This window comes from Bos mutus, chromosome 3 (assembly GCF_027580195.1).
Source record: "Bos mutus isolate GX-2022 chromosome 3, NWIPB_WYAK_1.1, whole genome shotgun sequence".
NCBI lineage: Eukaryota > Metazoa > Chordata > Mammalia > Artiodactyla > Bovidae > Bos > Bos mutus.
Genome location: NC_091619.1, coordinates 110,668,473 through 110,681,414, shown reverse-complemented (window position 1 = coordinate 110,681,414; position 12,942 = coordinate 110,668,473). Strand labels below are relative to the sequence as shown.

Here is a 12,942-nt window from a genome sequence, read left to right as displayed (position 1 = left end):
GTGCAAGTGAAAGCTGCTCAGTCGTGTCCGACTCTTTGTGACCCCATGGACTATACAGTCCACGGAATTCTCCAGGCCAGCATACTGGTGTGGGTAGCCGTTCCCTTCTCCAGGGGATTTTCCCAACCCAGGGATCAAGCCCAGGTCTCCCACATTGCAGGCAGACTCATTACTAGCTGAGCCACCAAGGAAGCCCAAGAATACTGGAGTGGGTAGCCTATCCCTTCTTCAACAGATCTTCCCGGCCCAGGAATTGAACTGGGGTCTCCTGCATTGCAGGCAGTTTCTTTACCAGCTGAGCTACCAGGGAAGCCCAGGTTGAGCAGAGGCGAATGGTAAAGAAAGGCAGTGGCTCCATAGTTGCAACAGTATCGAGTCCCAGAGGAGTGGCCCCTCTGGACCAGCTCGGTCTGTGGGTCTCCACGACCTCCACCCTGAGTCAGCTCAAAGGACCCTCTGTCCTGTGCAATCCCCGGCCCTGGGCAGAGAGCCCCTCACCCAGGTAGGCAGCTCCACGCGGTAGTTGAGATCCCCGAGCCAGAAGAGGTGGGTGAAGCGGTGAGTGATGTTAAAGGAACTCAGCTTCTTGTCTCCCAGGGCCAGAAACCGGAGAATATTCATATAGTTTTGGTTTCGCCTAATGAAACGAAAAAGTGGCCAGCTTAGCATGGGATCGTGGGTTCCCTACTCCATGGGCCAGGAAGTCAGAGGGGGACATGTGGGGAAGTGAGACTTAAGTCTGCAGCAACCACCCATCTGATGTGGTCCCTGGGCTGAACTGGGAATGCAGGGCAGGGCCCTGGGAGCATCTGCTCTGCAGGGACTCAGTCATCAACCTTCCCGATGACTCTGCATGACTGGGCCACCATAGGCAAATCGGGCTTTCACTTGTGACGGTGCCCCAAGGAGGCTTTCCCCTTGAGAAGCGGAGTGGTGTTTAGGTGCCTCTGGGGTGACACAAGGAAGTGTCTGTTCTGTCCCCTAGGCAAGATTCACCCACACCCCTGTGCCACAGTTAGCTTTGATGAGACCACAGGAAAAGTCCTTAGAGGCCAACAGGGCAGGGTCATGGCCAAGGGCTTACAGGGTTCAGGTGTTGAGGTCTGTCTGGGCAAATAACCCCAAAAGTTGCTCTTGGGGAGTGAGCGCCATTACCTGAGTTTCTTTTCACTTCCTGAAGTCAGGTGGCTGTTAACAAATCCCAAGGAGGTTCCGTTGAACATGAACGACACCCCCACGGCTCCCTTGTTCCCTAAAGGGAGGGGGAGGAGGGAAAAGTCAGAACACCCGACAGGCAAAGTTGCCAAGTGGTGGGAAATCAGGGTGAAGCCAAGCCACTCGTCAGGAGAGAACAGGTGTGGGGAAAAGTGGAGGCCAAGGAAGAAAAACAGCTTCATCTAGGGTGAGAGATGGCAGGGGACAGGGACTGGGGTGGGGGGTGAGATTCCTCTAGAATAAGAAAACGGGGTGAACAGCCGGCAGCCTTGGGGTTCTCGGCAGGTCTGAGGGAGGAAGCTGCCGGTGTTAAGTCATCCTGGCATCGCCCTCTCAGCAGGTGTGTGTGTGTGTGTGTGTGTGTGTGTGTGTTTCCCACAGGTCCAAGCAGGGCCATCAGAAATACTCAGAAACCTTGAGAAGAGGAGGTAGAAGGAGGAGCCGGCGGCTGGGGTGGGGCTGACCTCGCACCAGCAAACCCCAGCTTCCTGGAGAGGCCAAAACCCGCACTGAGACCCATGGTTCTCAGAGTGCGTTCCCCAGACCAGCAGCATCAGCACCACCGGGAACTTGGTGCAAGCGCACATCACAGGCCCCGCCCAGGACCTGCTGAATCAGAGCTTTGGGAGTTGCTGTTGTTCAGTCACAAAGTCATGTCTGACTCTTGCAACCCCATGGGCTGGGCTGTAGCCCTTCAGGCTCCTCTGTCCATGGGATTTCCCAGGCAAGAGTATCAGAATGGATTGCCATTTCCTTCTCCAGGGAAACTTCCCAACTCAGGGATCAAACCCACATGTCTTGCATTGGCAGGTGGATTCTTTACCACTGAGCCACCAGGGAAGCCCTAAATATATTACGTTTGTTGTTGTTTAGTCACCAAGTTATATCCGACTCTTTGCGACCCCATGGACTACAGCATTGCAGGCTTCCCTGTCCATCACCATCTCCCAGAGTTTTCTCAGACCTCATGTCCACTCACTTTGAGAGTGGGAGTCAGTAATCTCTGTCTAACAAGTCTTCTGGGTCAGGAGTTCAGCCAACACTGTCCCACCACCAGCTATAGGGCAGTTTTTACATTTTCAAATAGTTGGGGGAAAATCAAAAGAAGAATATTTTGATTAAATATCTGATATAAAATTAAAATGATATGAAATTCAGAGTCTATAAACAACATTTTATTGGAACACAGCTATGCCCTTAGATAGAGTCCAGTAGTTATGACACAGACAGCATGACCTGCAGAGTCTTAAATATTTACTATCTAGCCTTTTAGAGAACAAGTCTGCCAGCCCTGCTCTAGGTGGTTCTGACACATGCCTGGGAACTTTCTCTGCCCATCATGGCAGCTGTGAGATGTGCTGGTCTTGAATGAGACGGGCTGTGAGTATAAGAGACACAACAGAATTGTAAGCCTAGAAGAAGAATGGACTGTAAGATAGCTAATAAACCTTTAAATTGAATACCCATTGAAATGGTAATGAGCCCTGGTGGCTCAGCCGGTAGAGAATCTGCCTGCAATGCAGGAGACCCATGTTCAATTCCTGGGTCGGGAAGATCCCCTGGAGAAGGGCAGAGCAACCCACTCCAGTACTCTTGCCTGGAGAATTCTATGGCCAGAGGAGCCTGTCGAGCTACAGTCCATGGGGTGCGAAGAGTCAGACACGACTGAGTGACTAACACTTTCAGGAGGTTTGATAAGATACATTGTGAAGATTGACTTTCCTTGTTTCCTTTTCCTTTAATTTGGTACTCAAAATGTAAAACCACCCAGCTGGCTAACATTCTGTCTGGGTTGGACAACGAGACGGCCCCGGGGACGAGCCAGGCCGGGCCTCCTGACCCAAGGCTCTCTCCCCTCTGCCCTGGAGTTGACTCCCCTGTCCCCATGAGGCCCCTCCTGTCAGCCTTCTCCCCAGCCTGGGGCCTAGGCTTAAGTCCCTGCCCACCACGTCCTTGCCACAGGGCCTTGGGCAGGTTTGGGAACATCACTGTAGCCTCCAGAGTCATGTCTGTGAGGGGGGCTCACAATAGTCCCTGCCCCGACAGGGTGTTTGTATTAAATGAACACAGCAAGCACTTAGCACACACGGCCTGGCACTGGGTCCACCCTCTCGGAGGTCTCAGCTCTTCCACCAGCCAGTCAGCACCCAGTGAACTCCTGCCCTGTGCTAACCATGGCTGGGAGCCATTTCAGGGGAGGGAAATGGGGGGAGATTGGCCCCAGAGGAGAAGAGGAGGGGAGGGAAGCAGGGACTGGGAAATGGTGCATGGGAAATCCCCTGCATCCAAGCTGCCCTCCTAGAGCCATGAAACTCAGACTGCCTGGGCCTGCTGCCTCCCTCTCTGGCCTTGTCCCATCACCTGTAAGGCTGAGCCCAGCGAGCACAAGGCCTTTGCGTGGAACGCTCCTCCCATTTCCTCAGCCCTCTGACTTCTCGGAGAGGCCCCTAGACCCCCCCCCCCATCTCAAGTAGCCCCTGGAGCAGCCCACCCCCTGCCACACACTCTTTGCCGGCATGCTCACTCCCCACCATCCTGCTGTCAGTCTGTCTGTCCAGCTGTGGGAGCAGCCCTGTGTGTGGTGGACAGACACCCTGGGGGCCCAGCAGCGTGCTGGGTGGGGCGGGGGGCACAGTCAGCTCCGTCCCGCTGAGGGTGGTCCTGTCTTGTAACGGGAGGTCTGAGCAGACTGTGGCTGGCGGCTGGTGGAGGGGGCGGGCAGCCCCAGAGGGGCTAGAGGGCTAGAAGCGGGTTCCTGGGCAGCAGAGGGCGTGGGCGTCGGAGCAGGGCAGCTGCTGCCACAGGAAGGAAGGCGGACAAGTGGGTGTGGACGCGGGCAGCTTGCGGTTTGTGAGCAGAAAGGCTGAGGGAGCTTTTCACGTTCAGTGGCGGCAGTTCTATTTCCTGTCGCCTCTGGGGCTCTGTCCTGTCCCTGACGCCAAGCACCAGAAATCGTTGGCCTCACCCTCAGTGCCACCCACGGCCCCCGTGTGGGTGCACCTGCCCCTATGCACTCCCCGCCACTCACACACAGACTGACAGACTCACACTCACACACATAGACTGACAGATTCACACTCACAGACTGACAGACACACATACACAGGCTGACTAACACACTCACAAACAGACTCACATACAGAATGACAGACTCGCACTCACACATACAGACTGACAGTCACACTCACATACACAGACTGACAGACTTATACTCACAGACTGACACACTCACATTCACAGTCACACACACACAGACTGACAGACTCACTCACAGACACGCACACAGACTGACAGACTCACTCAGAGACACACACAGACTGACAGACTCAGACTGACAGACTTACACTCACAGACTGACAGACACATTCATATACAGACTGAGAGTCATATTCACACAGCCTGACAGACACACATACACAGGCTGACTAACACACTCACAAACAGACTCACATACAGAATGACAGACTCCCACTCACATACACAGACTGACAGACTTATACTCACAGACTGACACACTCACATTCACAGTCATACACACACAGACTGACAGACTCACTCACAGACACGCACACAGGCTGACAGACTCACACTCACAGACTGAGAGACTCACTCATAGCCACACACACAGATTGACAGACTTACACTCACAGACTGACAGACTCACAGCCACACACAGACTGACAGGCTCACACTCACACATGCAGACTGACAGACTCACTCACAGACACACACAGACTGACAGACACACATACACAGGTGACTAACACTCACAAACAGACTCACATACAGAATGACAGACTCGCACTTACACATACAGACTGACAGAGTCACATTCATACATATAGACTGACAGACACATACACAGACTGACAGACACACAGACAGACTCACACTCACAGACACATTGACACAGACTCACACACACACTCACAGACTGACAAATTCACAAACACACACAGACAGACTGAAAAGACACAAAAAACTCACATACACATTCACATTCAGACTCACATACTCTCTTACACACACACACACACAGACTCAGACACACACACACTCACACACATACATATGCAGCCCTCCGCATCTGTGTCAGTTCTCTGAAGCAGCCTGACTGGTCCCACTGGCTCACGGCTGATAGCAGCGTTTCCACCTCCACCTGAGTCTGTCTAGGTCTAGACCAGGGGCCGAATCAAGCCTCCACCTGTTGGTAGGTAACAGTTCTCTAGAACACAGCCGTGATCTTCCAAGTTGCTGTTGTCTGCAGCTGCTCTCGTGTGACGGCAGCAGGGCTGAGAAATTGCGCATGGACTGAAAAGCCTAACATATTTACTTCCTGACCCTTCACAGCACGGCTGTTGACCCCTGTCCTTGATCCCTGATACTCAAGGTGGGGTCTGTCAGCCAGCGGCCCTGACACCACTGGGAGTTCGTCGGAAACACAAGAATGTTGGGCTCCTCCTGAGAGGTGTTGAGTCACAACAGCATTCTGGCAGATCCTCAGAAGCACTGGGGTAGACCCCGGGTGCATGTAGTCTGGGAGGACCATCCGGAGCACGTGGAGGCTGGGAGGACCACCCATCCCAGAAGGGATAGACACGCGAGTGTGGGCAGAAATGAGCTTACGCAGAACACACCCCCCACCCCGGCTCACCCAGCGTGTTGGCGATGCCTGTCTTCACATTGTCGGTGCAGATGTGGCTGATCCGGTTCTCGTGCTCCGGCTTGGCCAGCACCACGATGCGGATGTTCCAGAGGGTGTGGATGGCGATCTGGCGGGGGGAACAGTGCTGTGACCCTGGGCCAGGACACAGTGCTTGACCCCAGAGCAAGAGTTTCACACCCAGCCCTCGCTCTCAGGTGTGGGGCGGCCTGCCGGTCATCCCTATACTTTAGGGGACCCCTAAGGATGCTTCACAGATGACACAAAGTTGTCTTAAAGATAGGGCCAGCACTGACTAGATTTCGAGGAAATAAAGGTTACCTACAAGCTCGGGCAAGGGAGAGGGACCACCCCAGTGATCAGCAACGCCCAGGGACACCATTAATCATTGGATGCAGGTGAGCCTCTCTGGCCCTGAACGGCAGGGGGACCACTGAGCACACTCTTGCCCCCAAGATGCTCCCAACTTGCCAGGTCCACTGCCCAGGTGTCCCACCTGGGGCCACGGCCACCACTCACTGTTTTAAAGGTCATGCTGGTGACCTCTTGCAGGGAGTGTTTGAGTATCTCCAGCCACTCCTTCTCTCCCAGGGGGTCCTCCTGGGTCCCGATCACGTAGATGTCATGGGGGATGTAATCAGCTGAGTCATCCCGCGTCTTTCCCTGCCCCTTGGAGAGAAACCAGGACGTGATCTTCTTGGGAGGGGGGGCGTTACCTTCAACAGCAAAACCCAACACCAAGTGAGTCAAAGGTACATCAGGAGCAGTCAGAACAGACGCAGGGGAAACATGGGGGTGGGGCAGGGGGTCACATAGTCCCTGAAAACCAGTCAGGCCGCCCAACGAAGTACCTTAGGTACAGAGCGAGGCACTATCGTGTCCCAGGATGTTACATTGCTTTGTAAAGACAGCATTAAGTTTCAAAGGCCAGAAACACTCGAAGATTCCACATAGCAACTTGAACTCATAGCACAGATGTCAGCCACTGTCCTAGTCTTTGGGGCTATAGTGTAACTGGGACACAGGCCTTGAGGAGATTACTCTCCATTGTCTCCACTGAGACAGTGCTGTCAGCTGACAGGTTTAGGATGGAGCCTTCTAACCCACAGTTAGGAGACAGCAACGCTCTCATTGCACAAGAGAGATCTCAGCCGAACACTGAGAGAGGCCGTGCAGGAGTCAGCCAGAGGAACCGAAGAGCCTGGAGCCCCTACTCCCGGCCCACCTCCACTGCCATTGGAAAACTTGAGCCTAAACAGCTCAATAAAGAAACAATGATAAAGATTTATTTCCCCCCAAATCTTGGAGGTTGAGTCCACTTTTTTTTACCCCCAGAGAGAAAACTGTCCTGGCTCACGACTGCCAAGAAGCCAAGAACTGGAGTGACCTGACCTCTACTCCCACTGTGATTCAGCGTGGGAACATAAGCCCTGGGGCCTGGTGGTCTCTGCTCGGGAGACCCTCCCACGCTGCCCCAGTCAGCTCCTTCCATGGCATGTGAAGGGCATGTCTGCAGCTGTTCACCTGGACGGTGCACAGCCAAATCAAAGATTTCCATGCTTGCAGAAGGAAAGAGGGGAAAGGGCCAGGCACCTGTGTGCATGAAACCCTGGGTGTGAGAGCTGAGGGACTCAGGCGGCCAATGAGAAACAGTGGCTGAGACTGAGGGACACAGGAACTAGGCCCGCATTCTGTTGGGTTGACCAAAAAGTTCGTTCCAGTAAAACCCAAATGAGATTTTTTTACCAACCCAATACTTCAGCGTGGCTGTGACTCTTCGGGTTTCTGGGCATGAAGACCTGGGGAAGCTGAGGCTAGTGCAACCAGGACGGGGGCAACTCTCCTGAGTTCCCTGAGTCCAGCCCATCTTCCACCCAGCGACAGGCCAGGGGTCCCATGTAGCTTTTTCATTCAGATTCCCACTCCCTCTGCTCAGCCACTTCCTCCCAGGTGACTAGTCTACTGCGTCGGGAGGGCGGTGGCCCTGATTCTGCTCCAGACCAAAGTGGGGGAGACATGCCCAGTTAAATTCAAATTTCAGATAAACAATGGATACTTTTTGGAATAAGTATGTACCGTGCAGTAACTATCTAAAATTCAAATTGACTGGAACTTCTGTATCTACTTAATTTTTTAAAATTTCTAACTGAATATTTAAACTAAGTAGTTACTTAGTATAACTCATATTAGTATAAAAATGTGTATTAGCACCTGAGTATACACTATGCATGTTTAGCACAATGGATATTTGGTGTATATTTGCACTTCTAACTGAACTGTTATACTAAATAATTATTTAGTGTAATTATATTCAGTATACTATAGTACATTAATTTATTTAAGATATTATACTTGGTATATATTAGTATGTAAATATACATAGCATATATATTTAGCTTAATATATATTTAGTATGTATTTCTGCTTCCCAGGGGGCTCAGTGGTAGAATCCACCTGCCAATGCAGGAGACACAGGTTCAATCCCTAGGCCGAGAAGATCCGCTGGAGAAGGCAATGGCAACCCACTCCATACTCGTCTTGCCTGGAAAATTCCATGGACAGAGGAGCCTGGTCGGCTACAGTCCATGGGACAGCAAAAGAGTCAAACACGACTGAACAATTGAGCACACACAGTTATGTATTTCTAGCTAAATTCTTATACTAAAAAATAATTTGTTGTTTACATGAAATTCAAATTCAGCTGGGCATCATCTTTTTTTCCTCTTTCTCGCTCAATAAATCTGGCAGCCCAAATCAAAGAGGAGGTTCCTTCTTCCAGGCCTGAAGCCCCTCGGCGAGTTGCCCAAGGCCGGAAGGTGCCCAAGGGCCCGTTCACCTATATATTCAAACTCTTTACCTAAAACTTTCCATTTCTGGCAACTACGTACGTAACCCCTTTCAGCTGCACTTGGCGGCTGAGAATCCCAGCGCTCCTTTCTTTTGCCTCTGGTCTCAGGATGGGTACCCATATCTAGGGGCTGGGGGTGGGGCGAGGGTGCCCGAGGCAGCAAAGCAGAGCCCTTGAGCGGGACCGGGAGGCAGGGCGGCAGGCGGACCCACCCATGTTCCAGGTGCCGATAAAGATGGTGATCATGTCAGGCTCCGGCTGCTCCGAGTGCTTGTTCTTCATCTGCTGGAGGAGCTGGCAGAAGCCTTCTCTCTTCTAGGGATTGAAGGGCAGACAGACTCAGAAAGGCCTCCGCCTCCCTGCACATGACACTTTCAAAGGACTGGTCAGCTTTGAGAAAACTGGGGGGAGAGCGGATCAGTGCCGACTTCCAGCAGAGCCATCTGGAAATACGTGCCTGAGGTCTTAAGAGAGAGGCTTTTCTCTAACCCCGACCTTCCTCTGCAAGGACCCGACTAAGGAAAGAACCAGGGACCCTGCGAAGACCCGACCACATCATGGGGACAGAAGCATGTGTTTCAACACAGAAAATCCTAGAGGCCTTCGTGTCCAGCCCTAGGAGGGGAATTGCTAAATGTTTTATGGGTCATCCATAGGCCAGAAGACCACAGATTTTAAAAATTTGGGTGCAAAAACACTTCATCAACAAGGGTGGATGGTCGAGATACATTGTTTGGCATGAAAAGCCAATTGACAAAAAGCTATGAACAGCACCATTGCATTTGTATTTTTCAAAACACACACAAAAACCATCCTGAAAGATAGAATCCAAGGATTACTAGTGTATATGAGTGTTTTCTATTTTAAACTTTTTATTTGTATCAGTTATTTTTTACCAATAAGAATTAGATTACTCATGTAATGAAAGAAAATTTAAATGAAAGAAACTAACGAGAAAGAAAAGACCCCACGAAGGCTGTCCTTCCCTGTAGGCTTCACTCTGTTGTCCTGTACACAGCAGGGCACAGAGTGGACGTGGCCGTCTAGTAGCTTACCGTTCAATAGCAGAGGCGGGCGAACCAAGTGTGCCCCAGAGTTTTCGGCTGCACCATGTGAAATTAGCCATGTTTGACGGTCTCAGACCTCTGTAGATGGCAATCTCCTATCATTCAGTCTAATTTAATTGCAAATCTAAGTTGCAGCTGAAGAAAGCAGCTCACTGAGAATTACGGTGGCTGTCTGTATGGGAAATCTGCGTCTAGGGACAGCTCAGAACTACGTGCCTCGGTTTACCCTTGTACCTCATCTTCTGAGCATGTGACCATGAGCACAAGTGGGTTTTGGACCTCTGCCCATGTGCCCAGCACGATGCGTCCCCCACCTGTCTGGAACTCACTTCCTTGTTTCTCCCCAGTTCCTTCTCGATCATTCCTCTCAGTCCTTTTCACCCTCTCAGCTAATTCTGGGGCCCACAGAGTCCCCACTGGCCTCCTATCAGCTCTCCCCTGCCACACAGGTAGACACAGCCAGGTTCCAGCACTCCATGGGGCAGTCCCCGTGGGCCCGTGCCAGGAGCCCTGTCCCTCCACCGCGGGGCCGACACAGTCAGCCACCCTTGACATGCTGGGAGCCCCGTGCCTGGCTCAGCGGAGCCACACGCTTGCAGGATAAACAGCAGGGCCGCAATGCTGGGTTTCTGCACCTGGATGGCACGTGTGAGGGGAGGGCTCAGGTCAGAGACTCTGTCTGTACAGAGGCCCCCACAACGCCCAGATCCCAAGTTTCTCCATCAGCCCACCCACCTCTTATTCCAGCAGCCAGACCTGGTAGGGAATCTCACTTCTGCTTGGGGGCTGTGCAAGTGTAGAAATGGAAGGGGTGCTGGTTGAGACTCAGATTTAAATCTGGGGTGTCTCCGAGGGCCTCCGGGTGCATCCCAGGGAAGCTCAAAGCCTCCCTAGGGGGCTCAGCGCTGGTAAGACATGGATGATAAAGGAGGCACTCTTCCACAGGCTGGCGTGCTGGCAGAGGTTGCAGATGGGGCTACTAGCTGGCCTGCATTCCCTCCACCTTCCTGGGCTTGGCTTCAGGTGGGAAGTGGGTGTGAGAGTTGAGCGAGCTGACGGTACCTGGTACCCACTTCCAGGCACCCAGCAAGCCTCAGAAACCATGCCTCCCTCACTCCCCTCCTGGCTCGTCCTAGGGCTTTGTGGTCACTTACTTTGGAGTCAGCAAAAACGTACTCCTTCCGCAGGGTCTTCTCCTTCTCTGTTTCCACCAGGATCACCAACTTGTTCAGAAACTTCTGAGACTTGATGAGCTGCAGGACTTAAGAGGGATGGAAATTTACTTTTCTCATTATCCTCCAACACGTGAAGAGTCTCCAGGGCACTCTGGCACCTGACCTCAGCAGTCTGACTTTTCCGGGCCCAGGCTGAGCACCAAATCTGTGCCTGGTCTCCCAGATTCTTGCTCCTTGCTGCTCTTCCAGGGAGGAGCTCAGGGTTGGGAAGGGTGGAGCCTGGAATGGGAGGAGGTGGCCTGATCAGGGCAGAGACAGCGTGCCTGTCCATCTTTTCAGCTCCCTCCCTCTCTCCCTTCCTTCTCTTCCTCCCTTCCTTCTTGTGCTTGTTTGCAATTTATATCTAAGTGAAAAATTAAATATTTGTGCTTCTGTCAATGATTAAAAGAGGCTCAAATCATTATGAACAATAGTACTTCCCAACTCCACCTCCCTCCAGTGTCCTGCTCCCTAGAGGCACTCACTTTCAATTCCCTGAATGGATTTTTTTGTTGTGAATGTTATTAATACTTCGTGTCTTTCAAAAAGATGCTTATATTGCTACTTCCTGGTGTTTCAGTCTTACGTACTTCCTATTACATATGGACTTCCCACCACAGAGGATGAAGATTTAGCTCTCTTTCACGTTTACAGCCTCTTTCCCCACCTCACCATTCCCCTCCCCCTGTCCGTGTACAATTTCAGTGTCTCCACCATCCCTCTAATAATTACATCGTCATTTTGGCTGGATAAGCATTCCGTGTTTGTTATTATGGGACTGCTCTTGACAGACAAGCCTCGACTGCTTTCTTTTTCCTACACAACTTTCTGTTTTTTCCTGGAGTTAATTGCCATATTTTTCCATTGGTCCTCACTCTCCCTCTGTAATTCTCTCTGCCGTGAGGCCAAGAGCTTTCATCAGTTTCAATGCCCTGCCGGTTTCTCTCCCAGGGCCTCTGGGTCTTCTCTGCAGACCAGTGACCTCAAGGTCTGATGCAGAGCCATGACTTAGGGCCCGCCCTCTCCATCATCCAGGAAATCCATTCACCCCTGTCTCACTTGTATTGGATCCCCATGTCTTCCTCTTCCTCAGCTTACACCTTCATTTTGGTAGAGCAACATCTCTAGCAGCTTTCCAAGAAAGGGGATGGGGCGAGACACTTTTGGAGGCTTCGAATGCCTGAAAACGCTATACTCGCACTTCCCTGACACAGCTCTAAGTTGGGAATAATTTTCCTCAGGGCTCTCGAGACCCTGCTCCATCATTTCTGGTTCGCAGCATTACTACTGAGACATAAAATGTCATTCCGATCCGCCTACATGCAGAAGAGTTCCCAGGAAGGCCTGACTGCTGTCCTGGGAGAGTTTGCTTGAAGGTGGCCTTGGTTGGCATCCAGGACTTTGGATTTGAGAAGGGTCCCCAGCATGCCAGGAACTAAGAGCAACTCACTATGCCTGTGCTACCTGTACGAACAGTGTGGTTTATGCTGAATACTAGTTTTCCTCCTGGGCTACAGTCATGGGGTCACAAAGAGTCAGACACAGCTGAGCAACCAACACTAACTGGGCTTCCCCTGAGAGTCTGGACTCTGGGTGTGTACCAGGCTGAAGGTGACTAGGCGACCAGCTCAGTTCAGTTCAGTCACTCAGTTGTGTCCGACTCTTTGCGACCCCACGGACTGCAGCACGCCAGGCCTCCCTGTCCATCACCGACTCCCGGAGTTTACTCAAACTCACGTCCATTGAGTCAGTGATGCCATCCAACCGTCTCATCCTCTGTTGTCCCCTTCTCCTCCCACCTTCAATCTTTCCCAACATCAGGGTCTTTTCAAGTGAGTCAGCCCTTCACATCAAGTGGCCACAGTATTGGAGTTTCAGCTTCAACATCAGTCCTTCCAACGAATATTCAGGACTGATCTCCTTTAGGATGAACTG

The 12,942-nt window shown here is 51.9% G+C and overlaps 1 protein-coding gene across 1 annotated transcript in view; it reads right to left on the bottom strand.

The window, feature by feature from the left end:
• The window catches only part of INPP5D (inositol polyphosphate-5-phosphatase D), a 137,490-nt gene that overhangs the window by 33,630 nt on the left and 90,918 nt on the right, over positions 1 to 12,942 (bottom strand). The window contains exons 10-15 of the mRNA XM_005895010.3: positions 10,948 to 11,054; positions 8,939 to 9,041; positions 6,398 to 6,594; positions 5,870 to 5,987; positions 1,156 to 1,252; positions 499 to 637 (exon numbers count right to left, since the gene is read on the bottom strand). Coding sequence (XP_005895072.2) covers positions 499 to 637; positions 1,156 to 1,252; positions 5,870 to 5,987; positions 6,398 to 6,594; positions 8,939 to 9,041; positions 10,948 to 11,054 — 761 coding nt within the window. The remainder of the gene's footprint in view (positions 1 to 498; positions 638 to 1,155; positions 1,253 to 5,869; positions 5,988 to 6,397; positions 6,595 to 8,938; positions 9,042 to 10,947; positions 11,055 to 12,942) is intronic.